Here is a 15,665-nt window from a genome sequence, read left to right as displayed (position 1 = left end):
CATTTAGTCTATCCAAGTATTGCAATGTCATGCAACCCAAATGGACCATGCCGGGTCGGGTCAAGTACATACCAAATAAAGTTATGGACTTAGACACTATATCCAACAGAAACATACAAGATTCAGTTCATACATGAGTCAGTCCAAACTTACTATAATGAGAAACAGAAAGAACATACTATGATGAGAAACAGAAAGAACATACTATAATGAGAAACAAATAGAACATACACTACACTATACAAAGAGAACATACAATACACTAGAACAGAGAGAACACACTATACAAATACAAGAACACTATAACATTAATGTGAGCCACTACTTCATGGCATGGGAATATACTGCTGTGTCACGTTTTGTAACCAGAGTCTCCTGGAGGGAGAGCGTGAATTTGTGTATAGATCTATATGGGATTGACCATCCTACACCTTGCTGCTAGCTACAGTGGGACCTGCAGGTCTACGGGTGATGAATGTCATACCATTTCGATGTCCTCGAACATCGTGTTTTATCAATCAATCAAGTATGGTTACAACTATATCACATTTTACCTTAATTAAAACAATTATTTAAGGTAGTTAGTACAACGGTAGTTGCTATATACAATACTACAAGTACATCTTTATTATTTTCCCATTACATTCAAATTGTGATCTTCTCACATAAACGGTAACGTAAACTATATTTTTGGTAAATGATAGTCAGTCTTTGGGAAAACACTCACTTTTACAAAGGAACAAACATATAGAACAGTCGTGTCTTGGTAGAAGACTACAATTTAGTTAAAGTAGAAAATATAGGATTTTCTAGGAGATACAAACATTTACAAACAAACATTTACAAACACTTTCATTAAACATATACAACAACTGACACTAAATACTTATGAATTCACCAGCTTAAATGTTGATCTACTCTTTCAAAATAACTTGTATTCTCAGGTCACCAGTAGACAGGTACACCGGACCAGGTTTTGAGAAGACGGAGCACATTCAAGACTCGTCTTTTATTTTGATTCATATTTTGGTGTCTTTCAAACTATACACAGAACACACTTGTATTAAATTATACTATTAATGCAATGGATGATGTTGTTGCTTGTTTACTATTATGCATTGATATGATACTGTACATGACGTCCTCCGCCCCCGAACGTTTCCGCCGTTCTGGTTTGGGGGTGCGACATTCTTAGCTGCCGAGGGTCACTTTCTTGTATCAACAAGTGGTTAAATAAAAAAAATGCAAAATGTCCATATAGCATAATCGATTATTGTTATTTACTCGATTTGGTCGTTAAAGTATTTTTTTTGCAATAAACCATTAAACTTATAACTTACTTGTCTATTAAGTCACTTTTGTTAGTTTTTAACAGATTCCCCGCTAACTAGTTATTCTAAATTAGATGAATGGTCCTTATGGTTTCAATTTCTTTCTTGGTTGGTCCCTCACCAACCCCGTTCATCACCAGTACCACCACCATTCACCTCCGACCAAAATCGAAAATCTTCACCATATTTGAAAACTAATATCATTTCATTTAACCTTAATCCTTTTTCACAACATCATTGAAACAAAAATCCATACTCACAATCTTCGATCGAAAACCAATTCCATCATTTGAAATCGAAAATCCAAATCCTACACTATCTTCAAAGAGAAACAATGTAATCACCATTCGAAAAACCGAAAATTCAATTATCTGCTTCAAAAATTAGTGCATCCAAATAATCCTTCACCTTTTTTTAAACCTTCACAAACTAAACCAACAATGAGACTAACCATCATCACCATCGAACTCAAAACAAAAACCTATAACCCTTTTCGATCCATCATTCCTTCGATGAATCAGCGACCTTCGAAAATCTAATCAATGAACAACTTTTTCAATTCGAAAACAATCACCATTGTATACCAATTCAATACATTGCTATTGTTGTATTGTCGATCAAATGATAGAAAAGGAAACGAGCTTGAGGGATAGGGACGATCACATCACGAGAGAGGGAGGTATCGACAAATTTTTTTGTGTGCTTCACATCCGCTTCTTTTCCTTCTTGTGGCCTAAACTTGCGATCAAGACTCCTACCAATTGTTGTGTGTCATGCGTCGCTCATCAGGAAGGAGAAAACTGAGAAGAACGAGAGAGAAAGAGTAATGCATCGATCTCAAGCCGAAGGGAGGTTAGGTCGATGCGAATTGGAGTTTGACCGTTAAGCTAAACTCTAAATCAAAAAACCGTGCGGGTTTGCCGAGGTGAACGGTGGTGGTTGTGTGAATGGTGGTGGCGTCGGTGATGAATGGTGCTGATGAGGGACTAACCACGAAAAAGTTTGAAACCATAAGGATCATTCACATAATTTTATTTAAATAGTTAACGGGGAATGTGTTAAAAACCAACAAAAATGACTTAATAAACATGTAAGTTGTAAGTTTAATGGTCTATTGTGATTTAATGATATTTTCCCAACGAAAATATGAATTTGATGGTTAAATCGTTGATTTTTTTTTTTTTAATTTTAAATTTACACCGTTTTAAATAGAATTTGGCCTATTCTTTGTTTATGACATGGAATGCTATCTAATATATGTACGGCTTTGGAGCATCAAAACAACACAAATTCAGAAGTTGAGGTGTTACATGTTTACATTCAACTATAGGTACCACAAGGCCACAAATTACATTAAATAGTAATATTATACTTTATTTATTTTGATTTTGGTTATATTTCATTTTCAACTAATTAAATGAGTACAAATCTAAAAACATGTCAAATGAGTTGAAAGTGTCAAAATGTTTCAAATCATTACAACATTTTACATAATTTATTCTAAAATATTATATTATTATTATAGAAATATAGCTTAACTAATCTAATCATATTTAAGAAATTCTTTATTTATGAAATGATTAATTAAAATGTGCAACACTTTTTTGTGGGTTAACCCAAAGAGTACTATATAAAATCATCTATTTTGATTCAAATCTCATTTAACTGATAACTAATCTGTCAATTTTACGCTTGCAACCCTGATAATATCGTGTACAAATATAAAAATAACCCTACTTTCTATGTTCACCCATTGTTACCGGTTTGTATCCTAGACACAATTCACTAGAAATAGAAGCCCTGCACAACACATCATCGGTTTCCCCTATATTCAGCAATCTTTTTACACTTCCCATAAGCAAAGAACAAACACACCGCCTGGCCCCCACCAATCGCCACCTCAACCCGTCTTTAAAACCCGCTTCAAATACCAAAACTCAAAACCCACAATCCAAGTATGAAATCTTGAATGGGTATCCATTCAAGATCAATTTTCCCCTTCATCCCACCTTTTCATGTATAACCGAAAGAAAAAGAACTCTGAAAACTTCATCTTTTTGGTTCTTTTTTCAACCTCCAGCTGTCAACTACACTGGTTCCCAGAACAGAAAGATAGCCATTAAAGAAGGTTTTGGAGATGGGTTCTTTCTTAGTTGACATGGGTTTGTGTTTTTTGGCGTTCTTCTTATTCATTTGTGTGGATTCAAAAGGTGAGAATGGGCGAGTGGTGATTGATGGTAAAAGTAGGATTGCAGAGACAGATAATGATTTTGTATGTGCAACAATGGATTGGTGGCCACCTGAGAAGTGTGATTATGGTACTTGCAGCTGGGATCATGTCTCTCTCCTCAATGTGGTATTCATCTTTTCATCCATTAGCTTATCGAGTACAATTTGAAAATAAATGTTTGCGTGGCTTATTTTCAAATTGTACTCGTTAGTCAATGGTCAAATAAACTTTTGTTAGCGGGTTCTTATAACATGATTGTAATTGATTTAAACGGGATAATTATATCATATTGATATCACATAACATAGTATGATTCAATACCCGTTTATCATATACAATTCAATGGATAAACTGACCATTTTTTTTTAATATTATTAGTTGTCATAAAAGTTTATGGTATTGATCCTTTTTATTTCGATTAGCAAAATGAAACAAAATAATTGTTTTTTTTAAACTGTAAATCTCATTTACTTATATTCTATTCATAATCCAGCCTATGTCTTACTTGAACCCTCAATTTCATTGAGAATGACACACACCATACCCATAGACCGATGCTTGCTTGTTTTGTAATAGGTCGATAATTGTTTAGATTAAAAAATAGTTAGATGGATATAGAGATAAAATCATAATTAATTCTATACATAGACAAGTAAATAAATCCAAATTAGCATCTTTAATTTTTCTATTTTTTATTTTTGAAAAAATATCAATGGTTATAACTATTGTTTTACAAGGAAAAAAATGGTTACCATATCTAGAAAATTCAATCATGAATGATGTATATGGGATAAAAGTCAAAAGACCTTGAAATGGAGTTAAGTTCAATTTCATGGTTCAGGTTCAACATTATGGTGGCCCGCCTTTGAAAAAAATAAGGTTATTTTGTGGAAATTGGAAAGTTATGGACTGTTTGTGAAAAAAGTCCTATACAAACTACATCTGTCTTCTTTAAAATATTTAGTCGACTAGTTAAATTGAAAATAAAGTAAAAATGCGTCACTATTGATTACAAGTTGCTTGACGTGAGAGTGTCATTGTTGCATATGTTAACGTTTTCATTTTGTCTTTGAAATAAAAGGAGATGTTGATTGTGGGTTTACTTGATGTCATCAAAAAAGTTAGGCCTTACGTCTCTAAAGAATCTAACCATCTGTTCTTTAAAAAAATAAATCTAATAATAATATTCGTTAAAGTAGAAAAATAAACATAACACCATTCTTAACAAGGACGAACTTGTCAACTTACATGTCTTTGGATATATATATATATAATTTCAAATCAATCTGAAGCTGTCCTTGTTGTATAATTATATGCAGGATCTTCACAACAAAATCTTGAAGAATGCCATTAAAGGTGAAAAGAATCAACAAGTTTTCTTTACTCTTTATAGTTTTTTTACGCTTGATTGCAAAAATAATTGCAACACACTTATATTTTTTCACCATTTTTTTTCTCTAACAAGGTATCATTTTTTACCATTTTATTTAACATCTACCTAAATACTAAGTTTGTTAAATTAAATGGTTCATTAGAAAAATGCATAGTTAATGAATTGGATAACATCGCATTTATTATAACATTGTATAAAATTAATTGTGTTTCATTAAAAATTGTGTAGCTTTTTCTCCCTTAAAGATCAGATTAGGAGGCACTTTGCAAGATGATGTTATCTACCAAACCAAAAATCACCATGAACCCTGCAAACCTTTCATCAAGAATACCACAGCATTATTTGGTTTCACCCAGGGATGTTTGCCTCTATCTAGATGGGATGAACTTAATAGATTCTTACAAGATACCGGGTAATCAAATTAAAAAAAATAAAAATATTTTGTTTTTCAAGTTTTCATGTTTTCATGTTTTCAGGGGTATAATTGTCTTTTACATTCAGGGCTGTGTATACTTTTGGACTAAATGCTCTCACAGGTAAGACGGTGCTAGCCAACGGTTCCACAATCGGAGCTTGGGACCCAACCAATGCCGAAACCCTAATGTGTTACACGGTTCAAAAGAACTACACAATCAATGGTTGGGAGCTCGGTATGTGAACCCACAAGCAGTAACAAATTAGGGATGAGTATGGTTCAATTCGGTTTAGTTTAGCTTTTTGACTAAAATCAAAACCAAACAAAATTATTTGGATTCTAACCTTAAGGAATACAATTTTGTTTTGTTGGGTTTTTTGGTTTTTCAAAACAATATAAATTGCAATCAAGTAAGTGAATAAATTTTGAAGATACATCAAAGCGTGAACAACATATTTATTGAACTCCACATTATATGATAATAAAAAAACATATGAACCAAAGGTTTTGTGGCCTATTAGAAGTTCTTGAAAAGGTATCTCACAGCCAATAGGTTGGAGGTTAAGTTTCCCTTAGGACTAAGATGTAGATTTATGAGTACATTTGGGGGTGTACGAGTTAGCCATTTAAAAAATATAATAAAAAAGACATCAACATCATGTTAAGAAAGGATCCGGCTCGGTTTTTGGTTATGTTTTATTTTATTATTTGGTTGGGTTGCGGTTTTCTGTAACGTGTTCAACTTGCAGGGAATGAGTTGAGTGGAAATGGCATTGGAACAAGTATATCATCATCTCAATATGCCAATGACACAATAACCCTTAGCAACATCGTGAACCGTATTTACAAGGGTATCAAACCGAAGCCACTTATCATTGCACCCGGGGGATTTTATGATCCAAAATGGTTCAAGCAATTCCTAGCCGATACATCCAAGACACTCAACATGATCTCTCACCACATCTACAATCTCGGCCCTGGTAACTTTCAAATTCTTAAACAAAATATTTTTGTTGGGCACACCTGAGTTGGCCCACTTCAAGAAGTGGGCCAACTAGATGGCTAACTAGATGGCTAAAGAAGTGGGCCAACTAGATGGCTAAAATAAAAGCCCAATGTCCATAACCAAGTATAATCCACATTGAAATTAAAACTCTAGGATTAAAACATTAAGACTTGAAGCTTTGACTATTTATATAAACATACCACTCTCGGAAGTCGAATTAAATTACGAATTGCAGTTAAGGGTTTGGGGTTGGCAAACTAGATGGCGGGTATAAGAGCCCAATGCCTAGTCTAAATCCACAGTGAAATTAAAACTCTCACACTGAACGTGAACCATTGACTATTTTTGCAAGGGCTACTCTTGTGCTACGACATTAGTTCGGATAACTCAAACTGAAATCAGGGTTTAGGGTGTATGGATTAGGGATCCGGATCACAAAAAGTTCAAATTTTCATGCCATGATTCTTGCAGGGGTCGATAAAAATCTAACTGCAAAGATTCTTGATCCGTCTTATCTTGACAAAGCGCATGATACGTTCAAGCAACTTGAATCGACCCTCAATACTTCCAAAAGTTCAGCAGCTGCTTGGGTTAGTGAGGCTGGTGGAGCTTATAATAGTGGTCAGGATCTTGTTACGAACGCATTTGTGTTCAGTTTCTGGTAAGCTAATTTGTACAAGTATAAATGCATAATGTAAAACATACTATAATTAATCAATAACGTACAACTATTCTTTTCCCATAATATTAGGTACTTGGATCAGCTGGGGATGTCATCTATTTATGATACAAAAACATATTGCAGACAAAGTTTGATAGGAGGAAACTATGGCTTACTTAATACCACTACCTTTGAGCCAAATCCAGACTACTACAGGTTCATAAATCATAACAAATATTTAACTTTGACTTTAATGTCAAACACTTTAAAAGGTCACAATTATAACGGGATTTTTTTTTTCTAGTGCACTTCTTTGGCATCGATTAATGGGGAGAAAGGTTTTATCTACAAGATTTGTCGGGACAAAGAAGATACGTGCTTATTCACATTGTGCCAAAGAATCAGTAAGCCTTTTTTTTTTATGAATTGATGTGTGGATAAATGAAGTTTAAAAATATTTGAGAAACTGGGAAATGGAAGAAAACAATAAAGTGTTCAAATCAAAATAGCAATGCCATTAGATACAAAGAAATTTTCAATGCTATAATTGGGTATATATATTTTTTTCAAAATGCAATGTCTTTAATGTGAAAACAAGAGTACATACAATGCTGTAATTCAGTAGATTTTTGAATATACAATGATTTAATAATGAAAGCCTCATTTCCCAGACTTCAATATTAAATTATTCTTTTTGTATTAAGTCAAAAGAAGTATTCGTATATAGCTTACCAGACTTATGACAATTTGATCCATATTGCAGAAGGGAATATTGATCCTGCTAATGAATTTAGACAATAGCACTATTGTTGATGTAAAATTATCAGTTAACAGTACTTGGAGGCTACACAAACGCAGGTCTCATGCTCATCATGATCATAAAACGAAGCATACTCGTTTAAAATCAGCACATAAAAAGATACATAAGAAAAGAATAAGGACACGTGAAGAATATCATTTGACACCAAAAGATGGAAATTTGCACAGTAAAGTAATGATGTTGAATGGAAAAGAATTGAGGGTAAATTCGTCTGATGAAATACCTTCATTGAAACCTTTGTTTATGAATTATTCGGAGCCGATAACTGTTGCTCCTTATTCTATTGTATTTGTACATCTCCCACATTTTACTTTGTATGCTTGCAATAGTTAGTTACGGGATACATGGGTGGGGAATTGGTTCCAATCTGGTTATAGATTTTATAGAATATTGATGATATAAGTGAATAATACATACATGTTTATAGAATTATTTTTATTTAGGGTTTTTTTTTTCTCTATTAAGTCATATATGGGGTGGCGGAATCGGTAAAATGATATTTGTCTTAATACATTGAGGTTTGTTTCTTTGTTATTTTTCTACACCGAACAAAGTTTGTGAATGGGACTATATGACCATTTTTTTATCCTTACATTAGAACAATTATAATGTTCAATCAATTTAACGTGATAGGAGTTCTAAGAAAAAGGATTGAAAATAGATAAAAGGTTGTTGTTATATTATCACAAAATTATAAAAAAATAAGCTATCTGTATATAATAATCCGATTTAGTTATGATTTTATTGAAACAACATTTATTAAATAAAAAATTAAAATTATAACACACTTTTATATAAATTCGATATATAAAGACTAAAATTTTATTTTTGTGATTAGTTAATATCATTTTATATAGAACATGATATTACAATGGGAATAGGCTGTCGCCTCCGTATGCTTTCCACTCCATATATGACCCTTCGTAGTCTGTCTGAAGCGATTTTCTCTATCCACGTGAGTCTATGATAGTGTGATGTAAGATTGTATCAGTATTTGCAGCTTAATCTTAATAAAAAGCATCAGCTCAAAGGGGAACTTACCTTTATGGGGAATGGTATCACCAACTAGCATCCTTAACCAATCAGGGGTGGTTGTCTTGAAGAAATCGCGACGACAAAGATAGTAGGCTCCTGTAGTGAGCTCAAATTCAGATAGATCTCCTCCAATAACTTCTTCCTCTTTCTTGTAATTTTTGTAGTATTCTAGCTCTTCTTCACCATCATCTATGAAATCAAGGCTCACACCACAGCTGCTTACCATAAATCCATCCCCCACAACGATGGACACATTGATTTCATCACCAGCGTCTAATATGTTCCCAATGGGCCAATAGCTTAACCACACAGCATCTTTTCCAGCTCCCGGATAACAATAGATCAAAGGGTTATACATCCAGGTAAGGCCCTTGGTTGTATTGCTAACTTTGCTGAATAAAACCCATGTATTTTCTGTATCCTTGTATTATGTGACTGATTGTCTGTATGAGGCGGTTATGTTTAATCCTCGGATCCTGCATTTCTCAGGAGAAGAAGGCACATGAAAGGATAAGAACGCGGATGATGACATATACTCATACGTTGGCATGCTTTGTTCTTTTATGTCTGGCAGATATGTGCTCATTATACCATATTCATACAGCACTTGCTCAAACAAATTGTAGAAATATCAAATTATTAAAATATTAGTCAGTTTTCTGGTGGTAAAACGTGGTTTTTTGTGTGCTAATCATGCATGCGGAGAGAGAGAACGGTACCTTTATATGCCAACCGTATCTCATGACATCACTACCTGTGAGGTCCAGCTTAGTATCGTGATATGCTTTGATCCATTTCATATGTCCCAAATCTGATTCATCAAGCTTTGCTAACGGAACCAATTTGAAAAAGCCTTGAATTTCAAACAAGTTTTTACATAATAGATATTCAAATTTCCGCAATGTAAACCGAGCTGATTCAAATGTTATTTTCTCCAATGAAGAACACCAAGATGTATACAACTCTTCTAGCGTAATTGGGAGACATAGGAGGGACTTTATATTTTGACAATTACTCACATTGAGTACCCGGAGCATTTTATGATTAGTGTAATTGGTCAAGTGCATTAATGGATTGCTGCCAAAATTTATGTGATTGTAAGAGGATGGCAGGTGTTTACTTAAAAACCGTGGATCATCATGGCTTATATCAAGGTTGCAATAACTGAGAAACAAAAACTTTAACGAATTTGGCAAGGGGAGCAACAACGGTTTTGGCATTCCTCCATCGGTACATAGAGTTTTTAGCCTTTGCAGTTGATTTGCACACTTCTTATTCGATGCAGCCTTCCCAAGATGATGAAACCCTCCACAGTTCAGTAGAGAAAGCTTCTTAAGACCTCCAATGGTTTTACAAACATGAGTCAGACTGAGACTCCAACAGTGCGAGAGAATCAAAGTCTCGAGATTAGGAAGTCGGGAAAGATGGTGGATACTGACAAGATCAACCGACCGTTCAAAACCAATTCCAAGAATACCAAGATTGATTAATCGTACATTAACACATAAACTGTCAGGAAGTTGGGTGGGTTTGGTTGTGGAAATTTTCTTAGAAAAACGGAAAATTTGAAAATGCGTTTGGTTCGTTCAGTTTTTCAAAGTTTTCTAAGAAATGAAAATTTTCAGTTTTCCAAAATGTATGTAAATTAGAAAAGTGATTTTTACAATTTTTCAAAGTTTTCCAAATTTCTAATATGGAAAATGAAAACTCCATCGGTTCTAACCAAGCACGTTTTCTAAAATTTTCATTGAAAACTAAAAAATGAAGACTCAACTCTATTTTATGAAAACATTTTCTAAGAAAACGAAAACAATTTTCCACAACCAAATGTATCGTAAGGTTTTGTTTGATTGTAGAAAATTTTGTAGTTTTTCAGAAAAGTGAAATTTTTAAAAAAAATGTTTTGTTTGATAATTTTTCTAATATTTTTCCAGGAAAAAAATATTTTCTTTTTCCGAAAGTACAAAGAACTTCAAAACTGATAATTGTTTTCTAAACTTTTCCATTTGCAAAAGTTTTCTAAAATATAAACACACAAACACCCATACCTAACTCCACACTCACCCCATACCTACCCCATCCCCAAAGACCTTACACACCCACCCCACCCCACCTACCCCCACAACCACCCCCCACATCTAGTGATACCTATGCCTACCCCATCCCTATATACTCTACCCATGCTACCTACCCCACCCACGCACCCCTACCCACCCATCCAACCTTACCTACTCTCAACACCCACCTTACCTACCTACCTCACCCTAACCTTACTTGCCCCACACACCTAACCCACCCTATCCTATTTAAAATAACATAAAAAGAATTTCAATAGATTTTTGTTGTCAAAAAACCTTTAAAATAACAAAAATTGGAAATTAAAAGTTGATAGAAAAAACACAATCAAACATGTTTTCTAATTTTCTGAAATGGAAAATAAAAACTCGAAAGTTTTAACCAAACACGTTTTTTAAAATTTTCAATAAAAACTGAAAATGACAACTCTACTCCTTTTTTTTTTTTTTTTTTTAAAAAAACTTTTCCAAGAAATTTGAAAACACTTTTCCACAACCAAACACAAACTAAAAGGTCAAGTGCCAAATAGGACATCAAATTCCTACCATGGGTGGTTCAAACTTCTTCAACCATCCATTCCTCATATCTATAGCCACCAAGTTGCTCCCCCATAAGCCGGAGGGTATTCTTTTCAATTGACACTCACTCCAGTACAACCATCTTAATTCTGGAAAATTCTTGTAGGACCCCTTGAGTTCCACATGTTCTAGCTTGAGCAATTTCAGTTTGTCCATTTTTGCAAGTGAAGCTGTTTTAAGGGTTGTTCGCTGCAAATTTAGCATTAAGTTAATTAAGTAGTACATATACCTCATGTATGATATAACATGCACTGAAAATTAAAGGTAAATGCTGCAAAAATGTCAAGATCACCACACTCATTCACGGCTTTGGCTTACATTTGATGTCATCCCTTCCTCAAGCTTTCTCATGTTAAGTGTTAGACCTTCAATTGTTTTTGAACCCTAACCGGGAAAGACATGAAATGAGACAAGGCAAGTTAGCATAGGGGGTTGCGAAAGGGAAAGTAAGTATAAAGATACACATAATTAAGAAGCATCTTATCTCTCCTTTCCTCAACAAACGATAAGATTCATCATTTTGCGAGACTCTACTACGTGCTGCAGGATCTGTGGACTCTTGAAGGACTATGTTGTTAGTATAAGGTCTTTGTTTTCGTCCTTGAAAGCTTCCTGTAAAGAAAAAATTAGATGCAAATGATGTGGCTGAGGCTCGAGTTGGACTCGATTCCCTTAAACAGATTCGCCGTCTGTTCCCAGGGTACAACAACCTAAACAGTATTGTGTACTGTCGGATATCACCACTTGCCTGAAAGAATGGCCGGAAGCAGGAGTGCAGAGAAGGAAGAAGAAGAAGAGTAATTTCATTCGTGTGTTTGAATGAGACGGCAAGGTCTTCTTTTATAGTTGAATCGTGAAACGGAAACAAATCACTAATTGATTGAGCGTTTAATGGCAATAAATGTCATTAATTATGCAATTAATGCATCTGTTACAGAATTCAAAAATAGGGACCAAAACTGTCAAGCGCGCGCCCGAGTTTTCGGAGCTGCATTCGTGTCCGCAGGTCGCGCCCATGCACGAGTTCGGTGTTTTTTGGTCTACGGAACCAAGATTTGCACCCCCCCTGCGCGCGGGTAGAATTGTAGCATAACCATAGACACAAGCTTGTAAGCCTTCCATGCAATGAAGCTTATAAAACTTGTTGAGTTTGGTCTCTCTACCAATGTGGGACTCATTCCCACATTCCTCTCTTTTGCTAAACTTATTCTCAAATACCCATCTTTGAGTATCGATATCTCATTCACTTATACTCTATTTTGGACATATAATATATCGTTTCGAAGTCCTCATGGAGGAGAACACAAACCCACTTAGAGTTCGTTATATATACAACATATGTATATATTTATATATGTCCAAAGTTAGTAAAAATATAAATATTTATACTAAATTTCCAACATATGTTTCTTGCCATCTCTTGAAGCAGTTGATGCACCATCAATTTTTTACTTGGTGAGATGGTAAGAAGGCATCTGTTAGTGAGGGTCCTGATCCCAGCCTTTGCATGCCAGTCATGCTCCAATATCGTTACCACATAATCCTCATATTCACCAACAAAGAAAAAAGCAATATGCAGAAACAACTCTTTGTTACTGGCATGTGGTAATGAGTCAAAGCTCTTTTGTAGTATACCGTGGATTTTACAATCAAGATCTCCTTTCAATGAATTCAGTGAATTCAATGTACTTTTCCAAACCTCTCTCATGCCATTTATTTTCCATGGATGGCTAACATCAACGAACAGAGAAGAGCCTAGTACTTTAAGAGCTAGCGGGCTTCCAGCACAATATTGTGCTACCTAAACTGCAAGCTCCATAAAACCTTCCATAGGAATATTGGATCCAAATGCATGCCAACTCAGAAGCTGTAATGATTCATCATCATTCAACAATTCAGGTTTTTGCACCTCGCAGCTCCAAGATATGGACCCAAACCATGCATTTATATTTAGAAGTCTAGTTGTTATTATGATCTTGCTTTGTGTATTAAAAGCCCTTGTTCCAAGTAAAGCCCCTAATTCATCATGTTCATCAATGTCATCAAGAACAATAAGCACCTTTTTCACTTGTAATGCCTCCTCAACCTTACTTGTACCCTTAGATTCATTGGATATCCTTTCATTATTTCCCCTTAAAATGTCAGTGAGAAGTTGTTTCTGTAGCCCAAGCAAACCATGAGCCTGTTTGTAGTGCTTTCCAATCTCTTGAAGGTAACTGCTGCTTTCAAATTTTTGCTTGTTTGAATTATAAATGAATTGGGCTAGTGTTGTCTTGCCACTACCTCCCATGCCACAAATTGCTAAGACATTAGCACCAGATTGCTCATTTTTCAACCAAGAATTGATAAATTCAGCTCGAGTGTCCATTCCAATTAGATGAGCTGGAGTACTAACTAGTTTTAGATCTAGTTCAGATTTGATTGTACCAACAATTTCTGCGATAAAGTCTGTTTCAGAACTACAACAAAAGAAAAATGAAAATAGGCACAGTCATAGCATTGCCTTTAAACTTCTTAAACACTTTAACTGCTTCAGTTGCAGTGCATGGAATTAAATTGCATTAGCAAATGTTATATTCTTTCTGCAACCATTATCAAGTCACTAAAAATGACATGGTAGGTGCATATGCATTCTGATTGAATCATAAATTCAATATTACAACCCAGTGGAGCCGGGTTGGACAACGTGAACGTGTTCAGGCCATTGCTTTAGCAAGTGTAATATTCTTCCTGCAACTACTATAAAAACTACGAAATGTGACAAAGGTCTAAAAAATGTAATACTTACCGAATTTAACACTTCCAATTATTAATCAATTTAATTGGATCCTAGGGGCATTAATTAAATAATTAAAAAGTGTTTCCATAACTATAAGCGTGAATTGAGAAATCATACCCAGAAGCAACCAAGCCTGTCAAATCAGCAACCTCTGTAAGGGCTGCCTTCCATTGATTGACATTAGACTCTGTCCATTCTGACCCTTCCACTTCGTCGTCTACTTCTATAGCAAAGCTTTTTCTGTGGTGCCTGACATCTGAGGGGTCGACATGGTAAAAAACCGGCAAAACAAAATGATTGAAGCTTCGCCTTTGCTCAAGGATCAACAGCAGCTCGTTAAGGCACCATCTGGAATTCACATACTTCTCTGACAGTACAATTATTGAAGCTCTGGATTCTTTTATTCCTCTCTCTATTTCCGGCTTTAGTTTTCGACCTCTGTCGATATTATCGATATCCCTAAAAGTGTTAAGTCCGGCTCGCACTAAAGCTGCATAGAGGTGATCTGTAAATGGATCACGGGTATCTTCACCACTAAAGCTTAAAAAAACATCACTGGTACGATTTAACAGAGAAGAAGAGGATGAAGCAGATGCCATTAAAATTAGTAGATAAAGAGGTTGCCAAAACAAGGGGAATATCAAGGCTTTAAAGGCAGAGGTCCAGAGGATGAAACAGACGCCGTTAAAATTTGGTGAGCATTATCAATCGCCGACTATTCTAGGCCGATTTTTCAGGAGATTTCACATTATTCTACCCTCTGAAATGTCTAGCTTTCCCATAGAATGCCGTTTAATCGGTTGTTTTCGTTTTTATTACGTTTCTTTATATTACAAACTAGGCGAATGCGCGCGTTGCGCAGAAACACCTATATAGTTGAAATATTTACAAATATATGTTTTTTTAAAATATAACAATACCATTGTTGTTAAATTTGATATAATAATTTGTATACTAAATTGATATAATATATTGATTATTTTGAACTATATGATAATATATACATCTATTATAACTGCATAATCTTAATCATTTGAATGACTTCTACCTGCGAGTTACTCATGAATAAAATTTAAAAAAATATATGGTTTAATGTTATTTATAGTTGTTGTTATTGTTAATTAATTTTTTAAAATTAATTTGCTTAACGTTTTAATTTATATCATTATAATTATTTAAAACATCAAACATTGTTTTTTGATTTTAAAGGTAACAATATAATCATTTATATAAAGTTATTTTTAACTATTGTTATTGTAAGTTATTTTAAGCTACTTATTTGAAAACTTTTAAGGATTATAGAAATATTTTTAGGAAATATTTTAGTTAAAGTGAGATTTT

At 34.4% G+C, this 15,665-nt stretch overlaps 1 protein-coding gene and 1 pseudogene across 2 annotated transcripts; one reads left to right on the top strand and one right to left on the bottom strand.

Moving 5' to 3' along the window:
• Positions 1 to 3,262: 3,262 nt before the first annotated feature.
• On the top strand, positions 3,263 to 8,294 carry LOC145123427 (heparanase-like protein 3). 2 transcript variants are annotated; one of them, XM_079058631.1, is made up of 9 exons: positions 3,263 to 3,687; positions 4,881 to 4,917; positions 5,183 to 5,366; positions 5,456 to 5,604; positions 6,119 to 6,349; positions 6,847 to 7,036; positions 7,127 to 7,252; positions 7,341 to 7,440; positions 7,800 to 8,294. In XM_079058631.1, exons 1-9 carry the CDS (start codon positions 3,469 to 3,471, stop codon positions 8,187 to 8,189), a joined length of 1,626 nt encoding a protein of 541 aa, XP_078914757.1. In that variant the 5' UTR covers positions 3,263 to 3,468; the 3' UTR covers positions 8,190 to 8,294. The 2 variants fall into 2 exon arrangements, with proteins under 2 accessions (XP_078914757.1, XP_078914758.1); XM_079058632.1 differs by lacking the exons at positions 3,263 to 3,687; positions 4,881 to 4,917 and having other exon boundaries at positions 5,288 to 5,366; positions 5,431 to 5,604.
• Positions 8,295 to 8,722: 428 nt separating this feature from the next.
• Positions 8,723 to 14,923, bottom strand: LOC145126915 (disease resistance protein RPV1-like; annotated as a pseudogene).
• Between the last annotated feature and the right edge of the window lie 742 nt (positions 14,924 to 15,665).

The sequence above is a fragment of the Lactuca virosa genome, chromosome 7 (genome assembly GCF_052849685.1).
Source record: "Lactuca virosa cultivar CGN04683 chromosome 7, Lactuca_virosa_CGN04683_v6, whole genome shotgun sequence".
Classification (NCBI taxonomy): Eukaryota; Viridiplantae; Streptophyta; class Magnoliopsida; order Asterales; family Asteraceae; genus Lactuca; species Lactuca virosa.
This window is presented reverse-complemented; position numbering and strand designations above follow the sequence as displayed.

Coding starts and splice junctions, on each gene's coding strand:
- LOC145123427 (XM_079058631.1), top strand. CDS start 3,469: ATGGGTTCTTTCTTAGTTGACATGGGTTTGTGTTTTTTGGCGTTCTTC. Junction 5,605..6,118: donor AATCAATGGTTGGGAGCTCG/GTATGTGAACCC, acceptor TTCAACTTGCAG/GGAATGAGTTGAGTGGAAAT. Junction 7,253..7,340: donor CCAAATCCAGACTACTACAG/GTTCATAAATCA, acceptor TTTTTTTTCTAG/TGCACTTCTTTGGCATCGAT.